This window comes from Acomys russatus, chromosome 20 (genome assembly GCF_903995435.1).
Source record: "Acomys russatus chromosome 20, mAcoRus1.1, whole genome shotgun sequence".
Classification (NCBI taxonomy): domain Eukaryota; kingdom Metazoa; phylum Chordata; class Mammalia; order Rodentia; family Muridae; genus Acomys; species Acomys russatus.
This window is the reverse complement of record NC_067156.1, coordinates 1,135,780-1,163,702: the sequence shown is the minus strand read 5'-3', so window position 1 is coordinate 1,163,702 and position 27,923 is coordinate 1,135,780. Positions and strand designations below refer to the sequence as shown.

The 27,923-nt window shown below is 42.1% G+C and overlaps 1 protein-coding gene across 1 annotated transcript in view; it reads right to left on the bottom strand.

The window, feature by feature from the left end:
* Mib1 (MIB E3 ubiquitin protein ligase 1) overlaps window positions 1–27,923 on the bottom strand; it is a 100,001-nt gene extending 72,078 nt beyond the window's left edge. Inside the window, exons 1-3 of the mRNA XM_051163085.1 lie at window positions 27,634–27,923; window positions 2,513–2,684; window positions 485–614 (exon numbers count right to left, since the gene is read on the bottom strand). Of these exons, the coding sequence (XP_051019042.1) occupies window positions 485–614; window positions 2,513–2,684; window positions 27,634–27,862 (531 nt within the window). The 5' untranslated portion in view covers window positions 27,863–27,923. The remainder of the gene's footprint in view (window positions 1–484; window positions 615–2,512; window positions 2,685–27,633) is intronic.

The following is a 27,923-nucleotide window of genomic DNA, read 5'->3' as shown; positions in this document are numbered from 1 at the left end:
CAGATACACACCCACAAAAGGGGGGAACTGCTTACTCAGTAACAGGCCTTTAAAAGAACAGAACGTGTGGGCTTAATGTTTATACTTTCCAGCAGCTCCGCCAATCAGACCCAGGCACATACTGAGGCACTCTTGTTGAGCTACAGCTTTAGCCCCTTAGACAAAATGTCAGCAGCAGGAAAATCAAGGACATGAGATACTACTTAGAAAGACCTGGCCCAAAAATGAAGTCTGCAGGAAGGCACCTCTGGGCAAGAGCTATATGAAGTAAAACCCACTTAACACTCTTGTCAAGAAACAGATGCACTTACAAAGAAGCAGGAGCACTGTTTTCTTCCAAAAGAAAAAGAAAAAAATGACAATTTTAAAAACTTGTTCCAGGCATGTAAATAAACGGGCCAAGACACAGGCTCTCAGCAGCAACAGAAATCTCCACCCACAACAATGCCGAGCGCACGGTGAGCCTCATGACGACCGACCGTACCTTCCCTCTGCGCCCGTTGCCCCCGTCTTGATCCTCCCACTGCCAGTCAACGCCTCGCACCACTCTGGCACCTGCAAAGATTCCTCTGGCTGTAATCTTCTTAGATTTTCTACGAGACTCTAACAGAACCCTAAAAACAAAAGTTTTGTTTTCATTATAAAACTAAGTAATAGCAATTTATACATAAGAGCATTTACATGGCTGTGTTAGCTCCTTAAAAGAAAGGCAACACTCTACTGCCCACTTTACAAATGAGGAACAAGGCATGAAAAAAATGTTTTCTTCATGTTCAAAAATTTACAAAGCAATGTATGAGAACAGGAATCCAGTCTAGCCGTTCCAGGCTATGTCTCTAGGTGTCCCCTGTGAAGGCCTTTTGGAGCCAGTATCTCAGGATGAGCGGCAAATCAGACTCAGCTCTCAGAGAGAACAGTTAGTGGCAGCACTTTGGTCACCTCAAGGGCAGGAACTGCTACAAAGAACAATAGATCCTCTGTTTCTGCCAAATGTTGCCAAGCACAGTAAGCTGGGTTCCCAGCAGAGATGGGGGCGTCCTTAAGAATCTGTGGAAGGTGATCAATGAGTCAAACACTCAGAGCACTGCATGAAAGAAGAGTGAACCTGAGGTGCAGGTCACTACACTGCAGTGCCTCCAAAGCACTGCACACCTATGAGCATTAAAACCTTGGCAAAGACTCCACTTAATTATCTGAGCCAGCTGCTTTCTCCAAGGCCATCTGCCCCTTACTGGTCTACATTGTTTTTACTCAGAGATTGCAGACTTTTGTTTTTGAATGTTACATTCATTTAAAAACAAAAACAAAAAACAAACAAAAATGCCCAAAAAACAAAACTATTTAGAGCCGGGGGCTGTGATGCACACCTTTGATCCTAGCATTCAGGAGGCAGAGGCAGGTAGACTTCTATGAGTTCCATGCCAACCTGGACTACAAAGTGAGTTCAGGAGAGAGAAACCCTGTCTCAAAACAAAACAAAACAAAACAAAACAAACAAATAAAAGTAACAACAATAAAATTCTACCTTAATTCTACTCCTTAATTTTAAGCATAAGCAAAACCCAAAAGTAACTGTTTTCAAAGTACTCAGTTTGAGTGGCAGGACATAATTTGTAACAAGATGCTGTGATTCAACCTCTGTTAACCTCCCCCTCCTCCCTGTGGCTCTCAGCTGGCTGTGTTCCTCCTCAAGTGCAGTATTCTAGCTATATGCGAAGACTCCACTACCTAAATTCACACTCATCAGCCATGCCCCTCAAATTGCTCCTAAGAACTACGGTATTATCCTACCATAGTCCAAAACATCATATGATAATCATCCATGAGCCATCATTCCTCTTAAATTATAAACTCCTTAAGAAAACTATCTTCAAAACGCAAACAGAGTAGTTGCCATATGGTCTCTCTGTGTATATATTCATGTATGCATGCATCTGTGTGCAGGTATGTATGGACATGTAGAGGCCAGAGGTCAATGCTAAATGTCTTTCTCAACCACTTTTCCACCTTATTTTTTGAGACGAGATCTTGCACTGACTCTGGAGTTCAATGTTCAGCTAGACCAGCTGGCCAAAGCTCCAAGTATCTCTCCTATGTCTCACCAGCACTGGAAATGTGCCACTATGCCTAGCCTTTTATAGGTGCTGGGAGGCGGGTAGGGAGGGAGGGGAGGGGAGGGGAGGAGAGGGGAAGGGAGGTGAGGAGAGGGGAGGGGAGGGGAAGAGGGGGGAGGAGGGGAGAGGAGAAGGGAGGGGAGGGGAAGAGGGGGAAGGGAGGAGAAGGGAGGGGAGGGGAGGAGAGGGGAGGGAGGGGAGAGGAGGAGAAGAGCCACATATAACGAAGTTCTACCTTCAGAGTTTCTCACAAATCAACCAGCCTGATCCATGTCTAGCCTGCTATTCATTTCCCCAATACTAAATCTAAACTTCCAAAAGCTACTTCCTATTCCTATATTTAAAGCTAACAGGACAAAACAAAAAGACACGACTGAAGAAAAACATCTTTCCCTTACCGTTCACTTCCTGGTGTAGTAATCCTGTAAAATCGGTGCCTTAAGTGATGTTTATCTCCATGATAACAAACAGTGCACAAATCATAATTTGTGCACTCTGCACATTTCCATCGAATGCCAATGATTGGTTGTTGTCGGCACGTATCACACATTGTTCCATCATGCTTGATGCCTATGGGGACAGTCGCACGCAGTTACTTATTTGCACACTACCGTGTTGGGAAAAGAGTAACAGTATAATGCAGGTTATTTTAACAAAGGACAGGGAAAAAACCACAACATATCTAACTTTAAGCTGACAGATCTGAAGTACTTTGATCAATATAAATCATAAATTAAACATGTTTTCTACTCTCATTTTACTGATAAAACACAAACCAGTAGCATTTGCCTAGGTCTCATCCATAAATGGAAATCCAGGCTTAATGCACAGAATCTTTTCTCACCATCTGAACATTTCTGACTATAAATGCTCATAGATCAGAGGCTGTGGAGAAAGCAGCTGATGCACTTACTGTGAGGGCATGGAGACCAGGGTTTGAAAGCACAGGATCCATGTAAATGCCAGGTGGGCTGCCTGCCTGTGTCCCCAGTGCTCAGATGTGACCCAGAGCCAGCCTACACTAGCCTGTATCAGTCGAGCTCTGGATTCAACTCAGAGATTCTGCTCCAAAGAAAGGAGAGCATACACAACGTCAACCCTGGGCCTCCACATGCACATGTGTGTGCCTACACACCTGCAAACATGCATGATACAAATAATACACACATATACATGAAGAAAATAAAAAACCCTCAGGATTGTTGAGAGAACTGCAACCTATTATCTAGGTAAATAATTATTTTTAAAAATGGACTTTTATCATCATGGTATCATGGAAACAAGCCACCAATAAACGTAAGTAGTTAAGTATCTTCCCACCAAAAAAAAAAAAAACCACTAAATTTTAGAACATTATTAGCTAAGGGTGGGTATGGTACACACACTGCAATCCCAGTACTTAAGAGATGGAGGGAAGGGGTCAGGAATTCAGTGTAAGCCTTGGTTACTCAACAACTTCCAAGCCAGCCCAAGGCACATGAGGAGGCAGTGAGATGCCTCAGCAACTAGAAATGCTTACCAAGCCTGACACCCAGAGTACCATCTTCAAGACCCATAGAGTGAAAAGAGAAAAACAACTCTCACAATTGTTTTCTGACCTCCACATACTGTCTATGGCACATGTGAACCTGCACATGCAAGCTAAACAAATATTTTTTTAAAGGAAAGATTGGCAACTGGTGCTGAGTGGACTCAGAGGTTAAGAACATAAAGTGTGCTTCAGAGAAGGCATACAACCACCTGTAACTCCAGCTTCCAGGGGATCCAACATCCTTTCTGGACTCTGTGGGACTTATGTATACTAAAACACTCTACACACATGAAAACACAATTATAAATCTTAAAAAGAAAGATTACCAATCACATTTCCTTATTAAGTGGAAAGCAGTACATATGGTGTATGCTCTTCCTTTCAAGGACAAAACTTGTTACAAATTTGTAACCTCCCTCAGACTGCTCACATAAGGATGAAACAGACACTAAAAGAAAGCATAACAAATTATTGAAAGTAACTTGAAGACTGGGGGCAAATGTCCTTTATTGTCCTGTGGCATTATTACCACTGTTTAATAAATTGAAACCAGAATTTTTAGCGGTATGTAGCTTGTGACACTAGTGTCACCACTTTACAAGCACATCCTCGCAGCTGAACTCACTGTTGAGCTAAAAGCTAGCTCATGTTAATTTTGTATCCTTTAGGAAGTTATTGTAAAAAAGGATTTGCATCTGCCTGCATGTGAACCAGCAGACCAGAAGAAGGCACCAGATCTATTATAGATGGCTATGAGCCACCACATGGTTGCTGGGAATTGAACTCAGGACCTTTGGAAACCATCTCTCCAACTCCATGCATATAAAATATTGATATACATTTCAAAATAATTAAAGACAGGCAGAGATGATGATGGGATTTAGATGAACTAAGATTAGCCATGCTAAAGATGCCTGGTAGCTAACATCGAGATCTCTTAAGTCTGTATTTTGTCTAATTTAGGGAGCTTTCCATATTAAAGAAAGGAAGTCTTTTCACACTGAAAACTTTAGCCTCCTTTGGAGAAGGCACAATGTTCTTTAGTGGTGAGGTGGTATGTTCTAAAACTCCAAGACTCTGCTGTGTGTTCAAGAACTAGGACAAAAATAGTATATTATTGCTAAATCCTAAAAGGAATAGTAACTATTGCTATTCCCTAATAATATTTTCTATATCAAAATAACCAGATCCCAAGCAAGGGGCTAAACTCAAGCACAAGCCTGTGTTTAAGCCACAGTAAAATTGGGGGGGGGGGGGGGGGGGGGATTGAAGGTGAAAACACACACTACAGTTAACTAGGTTGGCTACTGCACAAGCCAAGAGTGTGACATTCCAACGTCAAATATGTCTTCTGCACAACCTCTCAGTCTCCTACTTTACAAATCTTTGACTGTGAAGACAGAGAAGGCAGTGGACATCAGTGTCTACAAACTCATTCAGAATTATTTTTTAGCATGTATGCATGTGTACTCGCATGTACCTATGTGTGCTATGTGTGCATGTGTGTATACATGCTTAGGGAGGCCAGAAGACGAGTTTAGGAGTCACCCTTGCTTCCTTTGAGACAGGGTCTCTCGCTGGCCTAGAACTCACCAATTCGGTCAGCTAAACGGACAAGGCAGTAAAACCCAGGGCACTTCTGTCTCTGGATCACAAGCACTCTGCCATGCCATCTTAACATGGCTTTCAATAGAGTTCCAGCACTTGTGCTTGAGAGGCAAGGTCTTACTGACTGCAGGGTTTTGATGAAGAGGGTCTCCATAGGCTCACAGAGGGTGCCATCATTTGAAAGGATCCGGACACGCCTTGTTGGAGGAAGTGTGTCACTCACGAGGGATGGGTTTTGAGGTTTCAGAAGCTCAAGCCAGAACCAATGGCTCATTCCCTCTTCCTGCTGATCCAGAACCAGAACTCTCAGCACCAGGTCTACTTGCATGCTGTCATGCTGCCCACCATGACAACAGTGAACGAAACCCTGGAACCTGAAAGCTAGTACAAATCAATGTTTTCCTTTTTAAGAGTTGCCATAGTCATGGTGTCTCTTCACAGCAACAGAAATCCTAAAACACTGACTGAGGTAATTTCCCCGCTGCCCTTCCTTGTATTTTTTTTAACACCTGGTAGAGACAGGAAGGGATTCAAATATAACTCTTTCTATAATATCAAGAGATGGCAGAATCCTAGTACTTGAATTGTAGAGGCAGAAAGATTGAATCCAAGGCCCACCATGGTTTCACAGGGAGACCTTATCTCAAAAAACAAAACAAAAACAGAAAGAAAGGAAGAAGAGGAAAGGAGAGGGGAGGAGAGGGGAGGGGAGGAAGGAGGAGAGGGAAAAAAGGAGAGCTATCAACCAAAAAGCAGTACTAATTTCTACTTAGCGCTGAGGATAAACCCTGGCAGCAGAACATATAGTATCTGTGTAGCCAAGTACCAGCACCAAAACAATTGGAATCAATAAGGCAAGAGTTCCACAGAAACGATAGATGAGCAAGGCTCTCAAAGACAGGAAGAAATCACAGAAGAGCAAGCACAGGAGGCTTCACACTTTAGCAGGGCCATAAAATATAACCAGAACTTGGAGATAAATTACAAAGTTAGACTAGGAACTAACAAGTTCAGACATGGTTTCTGACCTGTAATTTACAGTGTTACATTAAATGATAAAAACAAGGGTATGTGATTTAAGACCCTAATTCTAAAATGTATAATTGCACAAAATATTTTATCAGTTTAAACTATGCTGGGTCCAAACTATGCTATTGTTATCTGAAAACTGAGAAAAACTTCCTTTCAAATGGAGGCCAAAGCAATATAGAGGTGAACACACTTTACGGACCTTATATATGCATTCATTAGATGTACTAGGTTATCTACACTTAATGATCAAAATTACATATCCTACCAGTCAAATTCTACAGTCTTTAAACAGAAGTGAAGGGACTTTTAAGAGTGCCCAATTCTTCAGACAACACTGGATACTTAAAGTCTCCAATCCCTCAGAGAATATTCGATCATTCATGTGTGAATTAAGCCCATTTTATCAAGTGTTTCTCCTTCTCAGCAGCCCCTATTACTACTGCGTCTGTGCTCAGAGCTCTGGTGTCCCAGATACCCGTATCTTCATAGTTCCTTTCAGATTTTTTTCACTCCAAAGCTGCCAAGGAAAACAGCTTTCCAGGCTAGTAGCTGACCCACCCGCCATTTCTCACCAGTTAATCATGATACGATGGCAAATTAAGTCTGACTATATATCAATCATGAAAGTTATCATCAGCCACAGATCCTAAAAAAACTATACTCCCACCTAAGTGGAATGTAAACTGCAATGTAAAGGCACAGCAGCGCAACTTAAATCTATCAATATGCACATGCTCTACGCTTCAATCACTGAGTTCACATCAAAGGGCCGAGCTGCACCTGTCACCTGGGGTCATGAAAGAACAGAGCATAAGGCTCTTTTTCTTTAATCACAGAATGACTTAGGGGGGAAAGTATACAAATAATCCTCAAACCAGACAAAATTATTTGTAATCATCCCTTAGATTAGTAAGAATGCATCTTATTTCACCATATAAGCAATGGTATATAATTTCATTTTATAATACTAATTCTATTAATTCTATTGTCATTACTACCAAAGGTCAAAAGTGAAAATATGTTCTCTCACACGTTTTATCAGTAAATTCTTAAGTTCATCAGTGGATAAGTATTTTTGAAGAGTCATAATTATCTGGTCAGGACAATAAAAATGATCATTCAGTTTTCCTTAAAATAGAAATTTGTGTAGAAATGCCAAGAATCTCGGCATATTTATGAATTTTTTAAAAAATACACAGGTTTTAGAGCCTGTGAGATAGCTCAGTGGATAAAGGTGCTTGCCAACCAGCCTGATGACATCACTATGTTAGGTCAGTAAAACGCACATAGTGGGAATAAGGGAACTAAGGAGGTCCTTTGACCTCCATACATACACAATTTTAAAAGTGTTTAAAATAAAAAGAAAAATTCAGATTTTAATACTGAAATCAGTGCATCCTGTTTCAGATGTGCATTATACTAATTACATTCCTAAAGACCTGAAGAATATTTTTTTAAAGAAGGGAATGTGACAACCTGCATTTTCAAAAAAGATCCCACCACATATGCTCTTAGTAGCAGACAATGATATTCCATCATGAAAAGGTGGAGTCCACTTCCTAGCCAGAAACAAGAGTGTGTAACTTCTAATGTCAGGTCATGACAGCTTGTCAGATGGCAGCTGGTGGCCGCTGTCTGCTGCTCTCACTCCTTCCTGAAGCTCAAGCCTGGCTGCAGTGCATGGCGGACAGAGCTGAACAGAGAAGCCCTGGGTACCACAGATGCCCAGCTGACGCTCAACGCTGTGAACACAAGATATTTCTTGTGCTGGTTCCAAATTTCTGACCTACAGAAGCCAGCACGTAAACCGCTTTGCATAAGGTGTGAGTAATCTGTGAGGTAGCCATAGTAACTGTAACAAAGAAAGCTAAAAATATTTAATATTTGTGACAGTTCTCCTACAATACAATGCACCAAAAATGAAGAGTTAAATATAATTTTAAAAGGGAAAGAAAGGAAATCACGAAAGCAGTAGTGAAGAGTTTGGTAGAGTAGCTCAGTAGTAGACAGCACTGCCTATGATGCTCCACAGCATTGGGTTCCCAGCAGCACAGGAGCAGGAAAAATGAACAGAAGTTAACTGGCAAATGGTACAATTTGAAAGAGAACTTTCTAAGCAGGAACCAAATCGTAGAAGCCACATGTGGAGTGAACACACACGTTTGTCCACATGTGGACTGATGCTGAGGACTAAACTCAGACGCTCCTGTTTGCATAACAAACACTTGACTCCTGAGCCACCTCCGCAGCTCCCACATGCCGTTATTTATGTTTCTAAATTGCTTACATTTTTCTGAGAAGCATATTGTTAATTTGGAGAAAAACAATGAAGAACAACCAGCCAAGGCTACACAGTGAGACCCTGTCTCAAACAATCAAAAATAAGTAAAAATCACAAGTAAAAGATAGGAAAGATGTCTTGTCTTCTTCAAGGCTGCCAAATACAAATAGCCAAAACACTAAGAATCTAACATTTATATAATTGTGTCATGGTTCTTCCTGCTGCAGGTAGCTTACTGTATATATGTGTAATAATATAAATGTGTATGTAAAAATATTTAATAAAAAAATTAAATGAAAAGTAAAAGTACAAAAATAAAAATACTATTCTAGGTTTATTAGCTATGTTAAGAAAGTCAATCAGGTACTAGTGAGGAAAAAAAAATGCCCTGACATAACTTCTATGGAAGACAGCTGCAAAATGTTTCAAATCACTTAAGACTTTAATCCTGCTTTCAAAATTTTAAGGAACAAAAATACTCAATTATTGGTATAAAGACAAAAACTTAACAGATGTTAAAATATGGAGCTACATGTATACAAACTATATTAATACACAGAGGAAATCTTATTCAATTAAAACATATAAAATGTTGCCATGGTAAAATATTTTATCAGTTTACCTAGTTTGCAAATGTCTACAATGAAACATTTTATTTTAAAATTACATAATATACCTACATAGACAAACTAGAAAGAAAATTACCAATACATGCTATGGAATTGCCCTTTGCAGTTTTCCACAGAATCTACACTGAGTATGTGTTAATTCTAAGAGCGCCTGGAAAAACAGAACACTTAAAAACAGACCTATAAGCACCAGAGATGTTGAGTATCTCACTTAAAATCTAACTTCAAGGACACAAGCTGCTACTGAGATTCTTTACTAACCAACCCTGACCCTGCAGGAAAGCTGGCCAAAGTGTCATCACGCTGTTTCTGAACAGACCAGAGTAGACCTCCAATTAGTTATCACAAATGTAAAATTTACTGACCCAATCAACACCCACAGAACTAACTGTGCAGCTGATGAGGCAGCCAAGCAAAGGAGATGGAAAAGTTCTGTTCGGAAGTCCCCACTTCACAGAAAGGCAGTTTGTAAATACTGCCATATCTATGTATTTTTCATCTCAAATTCATTTTCCACGAAGTACAATGATAACATTCATGAGCTCATATTCTGCACACAGGCTTTCTTTAAAAGTAACCATTTAAAGACACAATGACAACTGACATTAAAAAAGAAAAAAAGCCAACCTACAATTTACAATTCATGGTTTAAAAGAATACTTCAGGAAAACCACCAATGCACACAAAAGCATAGCTAAATCCTTTCTTGGTTCCCACAGTTCAAAAGCCAACAAAGCCACTGAACAGCTGTGAAACAGCCTAGCTCTGAGAATAAAAAAGAAAGTAAACAAAGCAAATGGCTTCACTACCATCAAGAGTGCTGTAGGACTTTTAAAGAGAATACAACTGACAGTAAACAAAAGCTGATGGTTGCGTGAGGCCTTCCACAGGAGGAAGGGCACTAAGCAAGGCTAACCGGCCCTGACCTTAGGGTGCTGAGCTCCCCACTCATTCTCCTCTAATACTGTTAGCTCCAGCAGAGTTCCTCCTTAAATTTTTCACTTCAAAAAACTTAATTCCCTAGCTAAATCTATTAGTGCCCTGTCTCCTTGGTGCTGCGTGCCACATTACCCTGGGGAGTTAATGTTCTTTTTCCCCATGCTTTATAAAGACACCTGCCACCATTAAAGGAACATAAAGGACATAATGAAAGCTTGACTCATTCAAATAAAATTCAAATGACCATCTGCTCTCAGTTTTCATAGCATCTCTCCTAAGTTCAACAACAAAACATGTATATAGCTAACAATTTTTGTTAGAAATACAGTACAACATGTTGCTAAGATCAATACTAATAAAAAATAAGCTCTTAAGAGAACCAGTAAAAAAAAATTCAAATTCACAAAGTATTAAGATAAAATATTAAACCTATAAAGAGAAAAGACAACAGAACTGAAGTTTCCCTACAAGGATACTCACAGTGAGGTAAGAATATCTAAATCGGCCGGGCATGGTAGCACACGCCTTTAATCCCAGAGACAGAGACAGAGGCAGATCACTATGAGTTCAATGCCAGCCTGGTCTACAAGGCAAGTCCAGGACCGCCATGGCTAACACAGAGAAACCTTGTTGGGGGGGGGGGAGAATATCTAAATTGACACATTGTTGTTATTACTAGTTATGTACTTAGAGATCTTAAGTATTATGTAACTGTTTTACCACTATTTTACCAAACTTGCTGCTCTGTATCATTTACTTAACTTTCCCAGCAATCCTAAAATAGGTATTATTACCCCGTTTTATAGATGACGAAATTCAGGCTCAGAGAAATGGCTGGCCTAGAGGGACACACTCAAGTTCAAATCCAGGTGGGACTGACTCCAAGGCTCACCTCTTTTTTTTTTTTTTTTTTAATATTTATTTATTTATTATGTATAGAGTATTATGCCTGCATGTACACCTGCATGCCAGAAGAGAGCACCAGATCTTATTGTGGATGGTTGTGAGCCACCATGTGGTTGCTGGGAATTGAACTCATGACCTATCTGAAGGAGCAGTCAGTGCCCTTAACCGCTGAGCCATCTCTCCAGCCCCGAGCAGTACTCTACCTAGCTGGGCGTGGTGGTGCACACCTTTAATCCCAGTACTCGGGAGGTAGAGGCAGGTGGATCGCTGTGAGTTCGAGGCCAGTCTGGTCTACAAAGCGAGTAGAAGAGTAGGCAGGAGGGAAAAAAAGACAAGCAGTACTCCAAAAGCCTCAACATCCAGGGTATATTTCCCATTCAACCTACTGGATTCAAGATGTAAGTTATTAAATTCCAATAGTAAAATAAATTCCAAGGGAAATACATGTTAAATATTTAAAAGATTGTTTGTAAAATTTGTTTCCATAGTATAGACACACACATAGTATAGTATCTCACATTTAAAAAATGTCTGGAAATTCTTCAACTAAATCTGCAACCCTGCCACAGCAACCCTGCCACACAGAGGCAAAAGAATAGTGTTGAACCAGCAGGTAATCAGAAACTAGTAACTGGCCAGGTGGTAGTGGTGGCGGTGGCATGCGCCTTTAATCCCAGCACTTGGGAAGCAGAGGTAGGAGAGCTCGAGGCCAGCCTGGTCTACGAAGTGAGTCCAGGACAGCCAAGGCTACACAGAGAGACCCTGTCTTGGGGGCAGTGGGGGGGGATGACTCATTATTTGATTTTTAGAAACAGAACACTTGAGTATCCTTTTTTATTTGTAGGTTTAAAAGCTAAGGCTTAAGCCTTGGAGGCCTGTTGGGAACAGGACTTCTAAAACACAGCTATGTCTGGAAGGCTGTAGTGCAAGGCCATTTTTGTTGGCTACAAGAGAGGTCTCCGGAACTAAGGAGAACATGCGGCTCTTAATATTGAAGGTGTTTATGCCCGGGATGAAACTGAAGTCTATTTAGTCAGAAGATGTGCTTATGAGTATAAAGCAAAAACCAACACAGTGACTCCTGGAGGCAAAGTAAACAAAACCAGAGTGATCTGGGGAAAGTAACTCAGGCTCATGGAAACAGTAGCATGGTTCCTGCCAAATTCCAAAGCAACCTTCCAAAGCAACCTTCCTGTGAATCCGTGTGATGCTGTAGCCTTCCTGGATCTAAACTAATGAAAAGTAAATAAATAAAAGTGGATTTGTGGAAAAACAAAAAACAAAACAAAACAAAAAAAAGAAGTAAGGCTTAAAGCCAAGGAGGGTGAAGACTAACAGATTAGATCTGAATCTCCCATTCAACTGACTTCAGATGGCCTGGTTTGTCATCAGCACAATGAAGCCTACATTCCCTGTAGGGCTAAGAGGAAACCTTTACCAGTATCTAACGCCCTCACTTGGTAAAATCAGAAACAGTAACTATCTTGACCCCGACTGCCAAGCTTTCCATTTTCTGTTGCTCCCTAAACGCAAAGTATGTAAGCTCCCAGCTCTAATTATTTTCTATCACTAACCCTGAAATTTTCCTATAGATCAAATGATTTCTCCTAAATACAAAGGTTTTACTGCATATCTTGTTTAAAAAAACAAAATCACCATCAAGACAGTCCTGGGGTGCTGGTGAGACAGCTCAGAGACTCAAGTCAATGTGCTTCCTAACAAGGCTGATGGCTTGAATTTGATCCTCAGGACCCAAGGGGTAGAAGGAGACCCAATTTCTGCAAGTTGTCCTCTTACACATGTGTTGTGGCACATACATGGACACAAACATATACATACACAAAATAAACGAATGTAAAGAAAATAAAAAAAGGTTGGAGAGATGGCTCAGAGGTTAGGGGCACTGACTGCTCCTCCAGCGGTCCTTAGTTCAATTCCCAGCAACCACATGGTGGCGCACAACCACCTATAATGTGATCTGATGCCCTCTTTTGGCCCGCAGGTGTACATGCAGGCAAAGCACTGTATGCATAATAATAAATAAATATATCTTTTAAGATGAAAAATAAAGCAAGCCCTGGAAAGTAACCAAATACTCCTATCTCTAGTGTGTTCAGTTCTGAACAAAGTAAATGCCTACAAAGGTAGACACTTTAAAAATTAGCATAGTGGTCAAGGAGGAGGAAGGACATCTAAACTCTATTTGCAGTTATTTATGATTTAAAGATTTAAAGATTTATTTATTATGTGTACAGTGCTCTGCCTGCATGTACGCCTGCAGGCCAGAACAGGGCATCACATCACACTATAGATGGTTGGGAACCACCATGTGGTTGCTGGGACCTCTGGAAGAGCAGTCAGCGCTCTTAACCACTCAGCCATCTCTCCAGCCCACCTCATCCACTTAATTAAACTCACTTTATCTAGGATATTATATCTCACAAGTTCATTTATAAACTAATAGGTTAAAAACTAGAATTGATTTTCCTGAAGAAACAAATGCAAGGTAATGGTAGAACACAACTATTTCACAAAACCCATTTACTCCAAAAATACAATCTATAGAGTACAATGGTAAAATTGTTGCTGTATTGTAATAGTTGTAATTCCAACGATTCTTTGTTGCAATTCCAAACTTCTTATGTGTAATTCCAAAATCCAGATTGTCCTAATTCATCTAAGACATAATCCAATCACCGTTACCCTACCGGCACAAGACAGCAGTGTGAGGGCTACTTAGGAACATGGGTAAAGACATGATCTCGGACGGCAGTTCTCAACCTGTATGCCACGACCCCTTTGTGGGTAGAATGACCCTTTCACAGGGGGTCCCATATCAGATATCCTACACATCAGATATTTACATTGCATTCATAACAGTAGCAAAATCACAGTTATGAACTAGCAAGAAAAAATAATTTTATGGAGCCGGGTGTGGTGGCACACGCCTTTAATCCCAGCACTTTGGAGGCAGAGGCAGGTGGATCGCTGTGAGTTCGAGGCCAGCCTGGTCTACAAAGTGAGTCTAGGACAGCCAGGGATACACAGAGAAACCTTGTCTCAAAGAGCAAAACAAAATAATAATAATTATTATTATTTTATGGGGGGGGGTCACCACATGAGAAACTGTATTAAAAGGTCATAGCATTAGGGAGGTTGTGAACCACTGCTCTAGGAGAATAAAGGACTGTCCCACAGACACCCACAGTCCTCTAGGAGGATAAAGGACTGTCCCACAGACACCCACAGTCCTCTAGGAGGATAAAGGACTGTCCCACAGACACCCACAGTCCTCTAGGAGGATAAAGGACTGTCCCACAGACACCCACAGTCCTCTAGGAGGATAAAGGACTGTCCCACAGACACCCACAGTCCTCTAGGAGGATAAAGGACTGTCCCACAGACACCCACAGTCCTCTAGGAGGATAAAGGACTGTCCCACAGACACCCACAGTCCTCTAGGAGGATAAAGGACTGTCCCACAGGCGCCCACAGTCCTCTAGGAGGATAAAGGACTGTCCCACAGACACCCACAGTCCTCTAGGAGGATAAAGGACTGTCCCACAGACACCTACAGTCCTCTAGGAGGATAAAGGACTGTCCCACAGACACCTACAGTCCTCTAGGAGAATAAAGGACTGTCCCACAGGCGCCCACAGTCCTCTAGGAGGATAAAGGACTGTCCCACAGACACCTACAGTCCTCTAGGAGAATAAAGGACTGTCCCACAGACACCTACAGTCCTCTAGGAGGATAAAGGACTGTCCCACAGACACCCACAGTCCTCTAGGAGGATAAAGGACTGTCCCACAGACACCCACAGTCCTCTAGGAGGATAAAGGACTGTCCCACAGGCGCCCACAGTTCCCGTGTGTTCATTGGTTTCAAAGTAAGAAGCATGACCTAAGGAAGATGACTCTGTGAAATGCAGGGTAACGTGTCACACACTTTTCACCTTTGGAATGAGTTTTACTAGGAGAGTGAGCTCCACAGCCATGGGAGGGTGCACAATTGATTGGGCCTGAAAGTGGGCAAGCAGCACCTGTGCGTAGTGGTGCATACCTTTAATCCCAGCACTGGGGAAGGCAGAGGCAAGCAGATCTGAGTTCGAGGTCAGCCGGGTCTACAAAGTGAGTCCAGAACAGCCAGGACTACACAGAGAAACCCTGTCTTGAAAAAAAAACAAACAGAAAATAAAGTGGGCGAGAAAGCAGGAGAGATGTTAGCAACATACCGGAAGACAGTATATGAAGGAGCTTTGAATGATTTTCCTGCAAAACCTGCTTTGTTACAAGTGCCTCAAGAAGTGGGAGAGCATTGTGGGGAGGGACCTGAAAGGGCAGACAAGCCAGTTTCTTATGTGTAATTCTCAAATCCAACAATTTTTTAAAAAGTAGCAGTAAACTCACTCTTGGTAAGCTCTGACCTAACCAAACAAGAGCAATTCCCTTGGGATTACTCATAACCTTCACTACAGAATTTCATGTATTTGTTTAAAATGCTCCTGTGAGCCTCAAGGTGTTAAGTGTTAGGAAGCAAACACACCATGCCACTTGCTCTACAGTCCAAAGGGAAATAAACGCAATCTCACCCACCTGACTAACAACTTAGAGAAATTCATTAAAACTACTTTTGAGCCAGGTGTGGTGGCACCCACCTTTAATCCCAGCACTTGGAGGCAGAGGCAGGTGGATTGATGTGAGTTCGAGGCCTGCCTGGTCTACAAAGTGAGTCTAGGACAGCTAAGGCTACACAGAGAAACCCCACCTCTGAGAAAAACAAACAAACTACTTTTGAGCTATGTGTATATTATTTATTAATTGTAAACTGGTCAGTAGGTCCCTCTAAAATTCATACATGGAACACGGGTGTCCCTGAGAACACGAGAGCTAACTAGGACCCTGCCAGCAGTGGACCTCTGGCACATTAGCATATGCTGTGACTTCTGGGCCCCTACTTAGGTCTGAGTTTCCAAAATAACTGAGATTACAGCCAAAACAGCCAGAACTAAGGAAGAGTTCCACATTTCTCTTCTACAAAACAGACAGTATTCTAAAACTGCATCACCTTTTCCACACTGAAAAGTAGTCATTACTAGTTCACCTAGACTTTAAGAAAAAATACACCTATTTTAAACTACCCCTCTTAGGTACAGGTGATGTCTGACAGTAAATAAGAAAATACTGCCCCATCTTAAGAAACCAGATGGATGGAACAATGTGACACAACTGTTTAAGGATAAGGGAACAGCAACAGTGTTTCACAGGTAGCTTAACTACCCTGGAACCAACTATGTAACCTAAGCAGGCCCCAAGCTCACAATCCTTCCACATCACCAGACACAAGACTCCACAACCAGCCCATATATAGATTGCAGTGCTGAGATGAAGTATATTACCAACAAACTTTCATACCTGTGTCTTAAAACAATTTTTACTTTATTTTAGGTTCAGAGGATTTTTAACAGAGCTGTTTAAAATTTAAATATCAAATCCTTCAAATAACTTGTAAGAAATGACTAACAGCTGGGCATGGTGGCGCATGCCTTTAATCCCAGGACTTGGAAGGCAGAGGCAGGCGATCACTGTGAGTTCAAGGCCAGCCTGGTCTACAAAGCAAGTCCAGGACAGCCAAGGTTACACAGAGAAACCCTGCCTTGAAAAAAAAAAAAAAAAAAGAAAGAAAAGAAATGACTAACCTGAATTTAGCCAAGCAGTGGTGGTGAACGCCTTTAATCCCAGCACTCAAGAGGCAAAGGCAGGCAGATGTCTGAGTTCAAGGCCAGCCTGGTCTAGAGTAAGTTTCAGGAGCTAGGGATATACAGGAAAATCCTGCCTCAAACAAAATAAAGCAAAACACCACCACAACAAAACCTGAATTTGATCTGAGTACACATTAACAAAAATAATTAAAACAGGCACAGTAGTACACATTTTTCTCCTTTAAAAAAAAAGTATTCATTTTACATCCTGATTGCAGCCCCCACTCCTTTCCTCCCAGACACACACACACACACATACCCCTCCCCTCCTCTCCATCTTCCTTTCTCCTCCTCAGAGAAGGGGGGGGGGGTTCCTAATGGGTACCAACCCACCTTGGCATGTTAAGCTGCTGCAGAACTATGTATTCTCTCCCACTGAGGCCAGACAAGGCAGCCCAGTTAGGGGAACAGGATCCAAAGGGAGGCATCAGAGTTAGGGAGGGTGCTACATCTGTGCAGGGCCTAGGACCAGTCATGCATGTTCTTTGGACCAGTCATGCACGCTCTTTGGTTGGTGGTTCAGTCTCATGGGCCCACGTTAGTTGACTCTGAAGGTTTTCTTGTGCAGTCCTTGACCCCTATGGTTCCCCCAATCGTTTCCCCCAACTATTCCATAGGACTCCCCGAGCTCTGACTAATGTTGGGCTGTGGGTTTCTGCATCTGTTTCCATCAGCTGCTGGGTGAAGCCTCTCAGAGGAGTTATGCTAGGTTCCTATCTACAAGCACAGCAAAGTAACATTAATAGCATCAGGGATTGGTTCAGCTTTATTCATGATAGCCAGAAACTAGAAGCAACCTAGATGTCCTTCAACAGAAGAATGGATAGAGAAATTGTGGTACTTTTACACAATAGAATACCACTCAGCTATTAAAATCAAAGACATCATGCACTTCAGAGGCAAATGGATAGAGCTAGAAAAGATCATCCTGAGTGAGGTAACCCTGACCCAGAAAGACACACATGGTATGTACTCATTTATAAGTGGATATTAGCCATAAAGTGCCTGATCAAAGGCACCAAGGAGGACTCAAAGGAAGATGCTTGAATCTCACTCAGAAGGGGAAATAAAATAGGTATCTGAAGCAAACGGAAAGAGAGAACTAGGTAGGAGAGGGGGGCAGAGGTAGTGATTAGGAGTAGGGAGGGTATGGAAATTGGAGGTGGGGACATCTTTGGGATTTGCCAGAGTCCTGGGATAAGAGAAGTCCCAGGAAGTCTATGGGGGTCACCCTGCCTCAGACTCCTAGCAATGGGGGATACAGAGCCTCAAGTGACCCTTCCACAACCTTTGACCCAAAATCTGCCCTACCTGCAAGATGTTCAGGGACAAAGAGAGCAAAGATTGAGGGAATGGCCAACCAAAGACTGCCCCTGCATGAGACCCATCCCATGGGAGTAGTGCCCATCTGTAATCCCAGAGCTGGAGAGGTAGAGACAAGCAAAGTCCAGTGGAGCCCTGGACAGCCAACCTAACCTCCGTCACAAGCCCCAAGCCTGTCTTTAAAAAGAAAAAAAAAGCTGGGCATGGTAGCACACGCCTGTAACCCTAGCACTTGGGAGGCAGAGGCAGGAGGATCTCTGTGTTTTCAAGGCGGGCCTGGTCTACAAAGGTAATCCAGGACAGCTAAGGCTACACAGAGAAATCTTGTCTCACAAAACCATAAATGAAAAGGAAAAACCAAAAAAAATTTTTTAATTAAAATTAAGAAAAAATATAGATTATAAAAATGCAACACTTCCTGCCAAAGGATTCAAGGGTAGGTGGGGGTGTGATTTTAGTTAGTTTTCTTTTTGTCAGTTCTAGTTACTTTATCAACTACTATATTTCACACATAAATGTATCATTGTACCTTGCTCACACTCACCCCTCACTACCCTCCTCCCTCTCCCTAGATCCCCTCCTCTCTCCTCCCACCACCTTTTTGCTGTCTTCTCCATTTAATCCTCCTCTGCCCACGTCATCTGGGCCTGTCCATGCTGAGTGGCCAGTTTCACTGTCATTCTCACCCTCCCCAAACACCAGTTGCCTTGGAGATGTTTTAGAGACAGACAGACCCAGGGGCCGAGGCACGTGTGGCACCTTTGCCTCTGGGCACCTAAGGTACACAACTGTGATGTCACAGATTGCATGGAGGAGGCCGCCAGTGTAAGATGAACCTGGATGCAGGACAACCGAAAAGAACTGCACCATAGCCTCTCTGAGCTGATTAAGAGTGTGCCCCCACCAACAGCTTCAGTTCTGGGTCTTACACTAGATCTTTGTGTGACCCATTTTGAGTTGATCTCTGGGTCTGGTGAGAGACAGATTTAGTTTCATTCTTTATGTGTGGATAACCAGCTCTCCAATCTGTTTCTGACACTTTCATCAGAAATGGCACAGCTGTGGCTGTGTGGGCTTGTTTCTCGATCCTATCCACTGGCCCATGTCTGTTCCTGGGCGAACACTATGCTAGTTTTGCCGCTCCGATCTGTTAGGTTTGAAGTTAGGGGCTGTGATAGCCTGCAGCACTGCATTTCCTGCTTGGCTCTTCATGCTGTCCTAACAACTCTAGCATTGTTTGCTTTTCAGTGAGGAATGCTTTTGGAATTTTGATAGGTATGCATCCAACCTGTAGATTGTTTGTGGTAATAAAACTATTTTCCTATTAATTCTGCCAGTCCACAAGCACCAGTGAGGTTCTCTGCCAGTCCATGAGCAACTCAATAGAAAATACATGACAACAGAAAAGCATTTAACAACAGTAGTCAACCTGGACTCACAAATCCCATCAACCATGAATTTAAAATATTGAGAAAGATCATGGCTAAGACCCCATGTTCACTTCCCCCCTCTCAGTGCTGGGACTTTATCTGGCCTGATAAGGCCTTGTCCAAGGAGCCGCTCTGAGTTCATATATGCATCTAATTCACTGTGTCTCCTCTCCCACAATGATCCCTGAGTCTTAAGGGGATGGGTGTGACAAAGACATCCCATTTAGGATTGATTGAGTGCTCCAAAGTCTGCACAATGTCCAGTTGTGGGTCTCTGTGTTAATCCCCATCTACTGCAAGAAGCAGGTTCTCTGATGCAGGCTGAGTAAGACACTTGCCCATGGGTACAGTAGTAAGTCATTAGGAATGACTTTATTGCTATGTTCCATCAACAGAATAACAGTAGTAGGCTTTCCCACATACCCATGACCTATCTAGTCTCAGGATCTTGGCCAATTAGCAGTGTCAGGTAAGCCTTACATCTCATATTGGGCCTTAAATCCAGTCAAAAAGTGGTTGGTTACTTCAGTAACATTTGTATCACTATTGCACCAGTGTACCTCTGTTATAGGCCATAGGGTTTGTAGCTGGGTGAACTTCTCCAACAGGGCTCAGAAGAGTACTTTCTAACACCATCAACACTAGCAGGGGTGAAGCTTCTAGTCAGGCATCAGCTCGAATTCCCCATGTTCAAGGGCATCAACAAGTACTGTCCTCAGCATTAGGGCAACCAAAGCCTTGGCAACAGCCTGTGATGCTTTGTGTGTTGAGGGGGAAGGTCCCATAGGTCCTTTGGCCAATGACAAGAAGCTATTTGCAACTGCTACCCACTGCAAAGGAAAAGTCCGCACACTCCAATGGAGTGTCACTGGGTATGCCAATCATACGCTAGGACTGGCTCCATGCCTAGGAGTATTGCCTAGCACCAAACTCCATGGTTTTGTTTTGTGGACTTTTTTGTTTTGTTTTGTTTCACTTTCTTTTGTTTGGGCATTTTTGGTCTTCCTGGTGTTTTGCTTGTTTGTTTGGACTTTTGTTTTTGTGAAGGGTTTTTTGTTTTTGTTTTGAAAGAGAAAAAGAACATAAAGTTGAGTGGGGAGGAAGATGGAAAGTATCTGGGAGAAGTTTGAAAAGGGGGAAAATATGATCAAAATATATTGTATGAAAAAATTTTAGTGATATATATATATATATATATATATATATATATCAGAAAAGTACATTCATTTCTGCTTTCTGGCTGTAAATATCATGTGACCAGTCATGTCACACTCCTGCTATCATAATGAACTGTGTGCCTTCAAACCCTGAGTGAGAATAAAGCCTTCCTTCCTTAAAAAAAATGTTCAGGAAAACTAAAATGCAAGTGTACTGAACATGTATATTATCACCTAAGTAACACAGCATCAATTACCATACGCACAGCTTTGCATTGTTAGGCTTAGGTATCCAGACATGACTTAAAGTAAATAAAAGGATATACATAATTTATACACAAATGTTATACTATTTATCAAATGACTTGAGCATCTTAGATTCTGGAACCAGGAAGGGTTCCTAGGACCAATTCTCCAAAAATATCAAGAGACAACTACCCAATAAAATCTTGAGCACGAAAAAAAAGTGCTAAAAGAAAAACTTTTTTTTTTTTTTTTTTTTTGGTTTTCTTTGAGACAGGGTTTCTCTGTTTTAGCCCTGGCTGTCCTGGACTCACTTTGTAGACCAGGCTGGCCTTGTACTGACATGAGATCCACCTGCCTCTGCCTCCCTCAGCGCTGGGATTAAAGGTGTGCGCCACCACGCTGGTCTGCAAAGAGAAACTTTTAACAGTATACCAAAGTACCTGGCTTTAGGCAACAGAGAATTATGGGTAGCTTTAAAAAGAAAAATCACAAGTGCTTGTTACAGAAATTCATTTTAAATAACCAGCTAGTATCATTATAAAAGAAAATACAAATAAAAATCTTTTAAAAGAGTACTGGCCAATTTATAGTATTTTATAGCACAAATTTCACTTCTAATGTTTTAAAATCTTATAATCAATTTCCTTCCTCACAGCGGTACTGCGGGTGGTAACCATCTCTGAACTACTGTACTACAAATGAGAAGATAAGGGGAACTCAGTGGGCTGACTGCTCATCTCTCCTGTCACCCATCAGTTGTGTAAGAAGGCGCATGCACCTTCCCAGGCTGTGGGGCAAAAGAGCAGCTGGGACAGGGGATCATCAGCTTCTGGTCTGCCTCATCTTCGTGATAAAGGCACAGGTGATTTTTTTAGGGAAGTAAGCACCTTTGTTGAGTAACTAGAGTCTACAGCAGTATGCCCTTGTTCAATAACTCTCTTCCCAGAAGGTCCAAAGAGAAATATTTCCCATGATGTGTTATAAACCTATTTCTCTGCTGGATCAAAGCCTTTAAGATCCTTCAGCAGCTCCTTGTAACTGTCAAGTCCAACATCCGGGATGCCTTTCACTCTTTCCCACACCATTCTGATGCTGTCAGGAGTCGACACACAAATTTGAAACATTTTTTTATATTTTCCACAGGGACATAAACAGAGAGAAAGAAGACAGGTGAGAGGGGGTGGGGGGAAGAAAGGGGGAAAGAAGGAGGAGAAGGGAGAAAGAGACTGGTTCCTGCAGAATCAGAGCTGTTAAAAGATCCCAGCATGATCTTTTGAAGTTTAGAAACATAACATAGTGCCTACTAAGCGGCCTTGCTGAGGCCCTCAATCCAACAAGAGCAGTAACAGTAGGAGAACATGCTCAGATTACCCAAGACTCTGGCCTCCCAACAGCCCATAAAAAAATTTGAATGGACCTTCACTTAAAACATTGTTTTAGAAAACAAATAAAGTCATTCTATAGAAGCCTTTATAAATAGTTAGAATCTGTAAGAAAACCAACTTCCTTTGCGGATCTTATTAACTGTTACTAAGCAGCAATCTTGGCAGCAGCTCCCCCTCCGCCTGACATCCTAAGGCTCTGCCCCCTGACAGTATACTTTTCTAATATAGTTCTAGAAATGGACCAGTAGAGAATCTCAAAAAAGAAAAATCTAATCACTTCTTTCTTTTAATCCTGGGTTAGCACCTTTAAAACCCATACTTGACTACAAACAACTGTGGGGTTCTTCCACATGTAACCTGGGAAACACTCTTAGCTGGAGTAGAACAAGACACAAGGATCCACACACACCCCAACATTTCGTGCCACCAATGACTGGAGGAGTAGGAATAATCCTGACTTCTTACACATACCAAGAATAAGAGAGGGATCCTAGTCCTAGTTCATGTTCTCCATGATCTTTGGAAATACAGTACGGCACTCAAATGATGACAGGACAAATCTTCAGTAAAAATATACCTCTCCCCAAGTCCTCTAAAACCACTGCTTAAATGATCCAAATTCAACTATACCTACCTGATCATAAACTTCACAACCCCAAACTAGTAACTCATGCATTTCTACAATCTTTTTGGTGACTACAAATTAGCCAAATGTATTTCTAGGACCCAAGTTATATCATAAAAATTTCTACCAAATGTTCCTCTTCTTAAAGTCTGACTAGCCTAGGACATAAATTTAAATACTGCAACAGAGCTGAGAAGATGACAGGTAACGATGACTGTCTCAAAGCCTCACAATCTAATCCCCAGGCTTGATTCCCAGACACACAGTAGAATGAGAGAACCACTATGCCTACTGTAGGACACACACACACAAATGTAATTTTAAAACTAAGTACTCAATAGTAATGTTTTGCATTTTAACATATCAGAGGGGTTTTTTTGTCCTTCCGGATAATCAAACCCAGAACCTTGTACCTACTAACAAATGTTCGCCGACTGAGGTGCAGGCTCAACTCCAACACTCCACACACGCTTCTTTTATAGCTCAGTCCCCTACTATCTCTCCTGCACTACCACCATGTCACTATTCAAATATGCAGTTCTCTCATTTATTACCATCACTATTATTACTCATCCTATTTATATACTGTATATACTTAAGGTTTTTTTGTTTGGTTTGGTTTGGTCTCTCTGTGTAGCCCTGGCTGTCCTGGACTCACTTTGTAGACCAGGCTGACCTCGAACTCACAGAGATCTGCCTGCCTCTGCCTCCCTAGTGCTGGGATTAAAGGGTGCTGCACCACCACGCCTGGTTAAGTTTTTTTCTAACTTTTTGCTTTTACATGTAACCAACACTGCTGTGAACATTTTTATTCAAAACTCTGTTCCATGAGAGAAAGTCTCTTAGGACAGTAATTCTCAATCTGGTTCTTCAACAACCCTAAGGAAGACAATTTTGTAGCCTTCATGTGGCCAAAGATATTGGTATGATGAGATGAAAAATATTACTCACACCTTCATATTGACATTGCACTGATAATACTACTAGGAGATGAAGAGCTGCTGCACTAACAGAAACAAGACTAATCGATTATGCGTCTCCCAATGCAGTGCACTGCAAAGGGCAAAATACCATTTCTAACAAACTGTTGCCAAAATACTTAACCCACATTTAACCCTGATGAAACATTAGATATTCTGAGGGATAGTCTACATGATTTGTGGTTGGTACCTCTGAAAGGCAAAGAATGAGAACACGGCCCAGAGGAGACCAGTAAATGAGAGAAAGCAAGAAAAATTTTACTAGTTTACAATATTTTTGTAAGCTTAAAATAACTTCAAAGTGAAAGCTGAATTCTGTAATATTCACTATTACGTAAATAACTATCAAGTACTAAATATAACAGAATAAATGAAGCAAAAACAAAAATAGCTTTATACAGTTTAGCAAATAAACCAGAGCTAAAAGCGTATGTTTGTTCACTACTTTAAACCACCACAACAACACACTCCAACAAGCATTCGGCATGGACACTACCTAACTTGCACACACAGAGCTTTCAAGTGTTACGGACTAGAATGCCGCAGTCACAGACCGTAGGCCCGGGCTCAATTCCCAGCACCAAAACAGTATTTCAAAAATAAGATGAGCAAGATGAACAGCTTCCCAACAGATAATGTCAGATTACCCTGAAGTAAACAAAGGCTCAGAAAGTTACTTCTTAAAAGTACACGTTTTCAGGGCTGGAGAGATAGATGGCTCAGAGTTTAAGAGTACTGCCTGTTTTTCCAAAGGTCCTGAATTCAATTCCCAGCAACCACATGGCTCACAAGCATCTACGATGAGATTTGGTGTCCTCTTCTGGCATGCAGGCACACATGCAAACAGAATATGGTATAAATAATAAATAAATAAACCTTTAAAAAAAAGTAAATGTGGGCTGGAGAGATGGTTCAGAGGTTAAGAACACTGTCTACTCTTCCAGAGGTCCTGAGTTCAACTCCCAGCAACCACATGGTGACTAACAAGCATCTATAATGTGATCTGATGCCCTCTTCTGGCATGTAGGTGTACATGTAGGCAGAACACTGTATGCATAATAAATAAATAAATTTCTTAAAAAAAAAAAAAAAAAAAAAAAAAAGTAAATGTTTTCATACTAAGCTGTTTGATACAACAGTGGACTCCATGTTAGAGCATGAGCCAGTATTAACAGCCATTGGAGAATCATGGCAGAAGAAAGGAAAAATGAGTTCTGGTGCTCAACTGCACAGGAGGGTGAGTATCACCAATAACAGTGTGCTATAGAAAAAAGGATCTTACCTGGGTGTGGTGGCAGGAGGCACAGGCAAGCCAATCTCTGTGAGTTCCAGGCCAGCCTGGTCTATGTAGTGAGTCCAAGCCACCACTGGCTACACAGAGAAACTCTCAAAAAAAAAAAAAAAGAAGAAGAAGAAGAAGAAGAAGAAAAGGAGAGAGAGGGGAGAGGGGATCTTAATGTTTTTCACCACAAAGAAAATGATAAATGTGTGAGAGGATAAAAACACCTCTACCCTAGAAAGACACTTAAACTTTCTCCATAAACCTACAATTACTGATCCTAAGAATTCCTCCAAATTATTATACTGTGGTTAGACTTCAGACCCAGCTAGCATAAAAACGGAACTTCAAAAGTGTACATAATCAGATACAACTGCTGGGAGTATAAACTGGTCACATATCTTTGGGGGCACTCAGTCAACACCTATGAGAATATTAAATAGGTGCGTACTTTGGTGCAGCAATTCCACTTCTGCAGAAGTAGCGTATATGCACAAGGGCAGTAGGATTCACCCATGGCGTCATTGTAAAAAGACCTAAAATATAAACACCTATCCATAAACCACCAGGGAAGTACGTTTCTGCATCCAAGTCACTGGAATACTATTCATCCATGAAAAAATAAAGTAAACTTACTGCAGTACAAACATGGGAACAACCACCAATATGAAACACTAAATGAAAGAAGCGAAAGTGCAGAGCCCTGGGAGATGGCTCATCAGTACCTGTGCTGAAACACGCCAGGCAAGACTCCCACATGTGCCTGTGATCCAGTGCTGGAGGGCTCACAGCCAGTCAGTGCGCTCCAGGCTCAGTGAGCAGCCCTGTCTCCAAAGCAAAGAACTGACTGAGGAAGACACCAGACATCAACATTTGACCTCCATACACTTGCACACCCAGATGTATACCCATCCTTGCGTGCACACAGGCACACACGCACAGACACAAAGTGCAAAAAAATAAATATAGTTTACTGCTATTTGTCTTTAAAGGGAGAAAGAGATTTGTATTTTCAGTACATTCCTAACTGTGCTTGCAACTGTAAAAACATACAAGAAACAAGTAACAATAGTTGTCGTTTTGAGTTATGCACACACATCCTTTTCAGTGCCAGGTAAAACAAACACGATTTTCAGCTGGGTATGGTGACAAACACCTGTAACTCAGCATTTGGGGGACGGCCAAGAAGGAAGTTCAGGAGTGCAGCCAGCCTCATCGACTCATAAAACCTTCTCTTTCTTTAAAAATGAAACAAAATTTTATAAATTACTTGTTCAACTCCCAAGGCAAGTTTACTCATGTTAATTTTTTCTGCTGCTACCAGTAACTATTCATCCATTTCAAGACTTAGGCTCTGCTCAACGCATTGTCTTAATAGCATCTTATTTAGAAATTCTGAAATGTAATATAATTTTAATTTGAACTTTCTAAATAAATACAATTATCAAGAATAGATCTAAGTAACACCAGGCGTGGTGGCACACGCCTTTGATCCCAGCACTCGAGAGGCAGAAGGATCTCTGTGAGCTCTGAGTCCAGCCTGGTCTACAAACGCCAGATCAGGATAGCCAGGACCTCACAGAGAAACCCTGTCTCAAAAAACCAAAAATTAAATAAATAGACCTAAGTGAAAGTAGGTAAAAATAATAAAATCGCTTAAAAAAAAACTCTACTTGTCACATAAAAACTGTAGTATCAATAACTCATAGGCACCTATAATACAGCAAACCAAGAAGGTCACTAACTCTTCAGGATGAATGTGCAGAATTTTACCATCATGTTTTCGAGACAGGATGCTAACCAAAGAACATGAAGGGCGTTTCCTATGTCTGTCTTCCCCTTGGAAAAAGTCACTCTCACACACACTCACGAAAGCTCAATAGCTGACAGTGTTTCCTCCTCTATTACTACAAAGATATATATACTTAAACAATTTGGATGAAAATGCATTTTTCAGTCCCAAATGGCATTTAACAACTAAACTCGTAAGTCATTCTGTGTCACAGGCAAGCAGGAAAAAAAACTAGCTCAACAAAGCGAAGCCACCAAGTGATGGACCCCTGGCAACTCCGCACCATATGGCAAGGCAAGCCTCCCATCAGTTATCACTTGGTGGCTGATTAATGTCAATGCTTATTAGACAGCCTCTCCGTCCCCCTGCTCCAGAAGAGGAGGCAATCTGTTGTCTGCAATGCTTTTCATCTAGGAAACCTGAAAGCATCCTGGTAATGGCCCTTCCGCGGGGTACCGGGGAAAGGGGGGCTCTTTGGCAAGTTATTTGTTTACCGAGTCTGGAACCTCAATCTCCCCGCGGCCCCGCACTGCACCTCAAGGCAGGCGTCCACGACTGGCCTCGTCCCTCCCTCCCTCCCACTCGCTTAGCCCCGGGCCGGGTGGCCCCGCTTACCGGTGGGCGCGCTGTCCAGGATGCGCAGGTCGTAGGCCCCAGAGCAGCGGTAGTTGGCCGCCGTGCCGTTGTCCCACACCACCACCACCTCCTCCGGGCTCTCGAAGCTCCGCACCGTGCCCACATGGCCCTCGCCGCCGTCCTGCTTGCCCCACTTCCAGTCCGGGCCGCGCACGACGCGGGCGCCGACCCCCTCCACCATCACCCGGTTGTTACGGGAGTTACTCATCGGGGCCCGGACGGTGGGCGGCGCTGCCGCCGGCGGGGGGGCCGTGAGCGAGCCGAGCCCG